Genomic DNA, 1,527 nt, shown 5'->3' with positions numbered 1-1,527 from the left:
ATATATATATATATGACTTAATTATTGTATATGGATGACTGATGAATTACAAATATTATGGGAGATCAAACATGGTGCAATTCACATTTATCCTGGCGTAATAGACTGTAATCAAGCAGTGAGCTCTAATACACGTAAACATGCGCTTTGTTAGGCCAACGAGGACGAGATCCAGGTTAAAAATAATGCCACGAAACTACCTCTGTCAGGTAGTGTGCTAGGACCGTAGAGTTCTTGTCGAATCCGTCTTACGCATATTATATTAACTCAAGTTAGTTAAAAAAGTATGGGAGTAGCTGTTGCAGGCATGGGCAATACACACTTGTACGGGCTATGGAATATTTGCATTATGGCGCGCCGCACGTTTCATTTGAAAAAAGTGCGCATTTTATTTTCAGTAACATCTTGTTTACTGCCTGTATTTAGACCCGTTGCGCCTGTAAAATAATGCATATGCACAATGCAGAGAAGGCAGGTACGTATAGAGAATATAGAACGGAAGGTCTGTGAGGTTCACGATATTCGCTGGCGACTTGCATATATAGATGACTGATGTTAGAAACGTACAAAGTGCGAAATGCAGAGAATTATCGCCAAATTTCCTCGCCGTTCGGCGATTTCTCACACGACGCACGCCGAAAATTAATGCCGACGTCAGAACAGCGTGACGGAGTTCGTTTGTGCGTTTATTGCCTCGGTGCTTTTCTATACATATGCTTGATCTTGACCGCGACGACATATACCGAGCATAACCGTACCCACTGAAACGTACAACGCTTTAATCGAAACCGTGTGGCATAATCGATCCGTTACCTCTTTAAATTCCATGAGTAAGCTTCGGTTTAATTCTATTTTGCTCTTATTTACTTTCTTTATCGCCACCAAAGTCGCCTGAAAAGAGAAAGAGGAATATATTATAATAATGACGCCTGTATTTGCGATGTAATCAATATTGAGTAAAGGGGAGGACACAATTATTAGTGTGAACAGGTCTAGAGTTCATACTCTGCGCATGGTGGGAACACATTATCTGATGATTTAAACACATCAAATATCTATCTCGCAATAAAACCAATGTCGTGAAATTTATCCACTATGTCGGTATGCGTTACGTGGAATGAATATATACGCCATTTAAGTTGTTATAGATGACGCAAATTTATATAAAGACATCTAGCCATAGAGATGGCTGAGCGAACTGGATCAGTGTGGTATACTCGCAAAGCGGTAACTCGGTTGTGTTGGATGCATATTGTTGACCATATACTAATCGCTGGTTACACATGAATATAGATAGCCACTAGCACCGCGTCGCACTTGCCTTGTAATAGCCGGTGGTCGCGAACATTTGCTTGCTCATGTCTTGAAGGGCGATCGTTTCTGCCGACAGATTACTCTGTAGGAAAACATAACGCAATCACATTCGGTTAAAAAAACGAGGAAAAATGAAAGCAATACGGTAGTACGGCAGGTCGAAGCATCGAGCTCTGTAGATCGATCGCCTTCGAACCGACATCATTTCAACGC

The 1,527-nt window shown here is 41.1% G+C and overlaps 1 protein-coding gene across 1 annotated transcript in view; it reads right to left on the bottom strand.

The window, feature by feature from the left end:
• Positions 1 to 1,391, bottom strand: part of LOC106805781 (atrial natriuretic peptide receptor 1-like) — a 29,877-nt gene extending 28,486 nt beyond the window's left edge. Inside the window, exons 1-2 of the mRNA XM_014807505.1 lie at positions 1,322 to 1,391; positions 814 to 891 (exon numbers count right to left, since the gene is read on the bottom strand). Coding sequence (XP_014662991.1) covers positions 814 to 891; positions 1,322 to 1,360 — 117 coding nt within the window. The 5' untranslated portion in view covers positions 1,361 to 1,391. The remainder of the gene's footprint in view (positions 1 to 813; positions 892 to 1,321) is intronic.
• Between the last annotated feature and the right edge of the window lie 136 nt (positions 1,392 to 1,527).

This window comes from Priapulus caudatus, unplaced genomic scaffold, assembly GCF_000485595.1.
Source record: "Priapulus caudatus unplaced genomic scaffold, Priapulus_caudatus-5.0.1 Scaffold127, whole genome shotgun sequence".
NCBI lineage: Eukaryota > Metazoa > Priapulida > Priapulimorpha > Priapulimorphida > Priapulidae > Priapulus > Priapulus caudatus.
The sequence above is the reverse complement of the archived record's forward strand: the minus strand, read 5'-3'. Positions and strand labels throughout refer to the sequence as shown.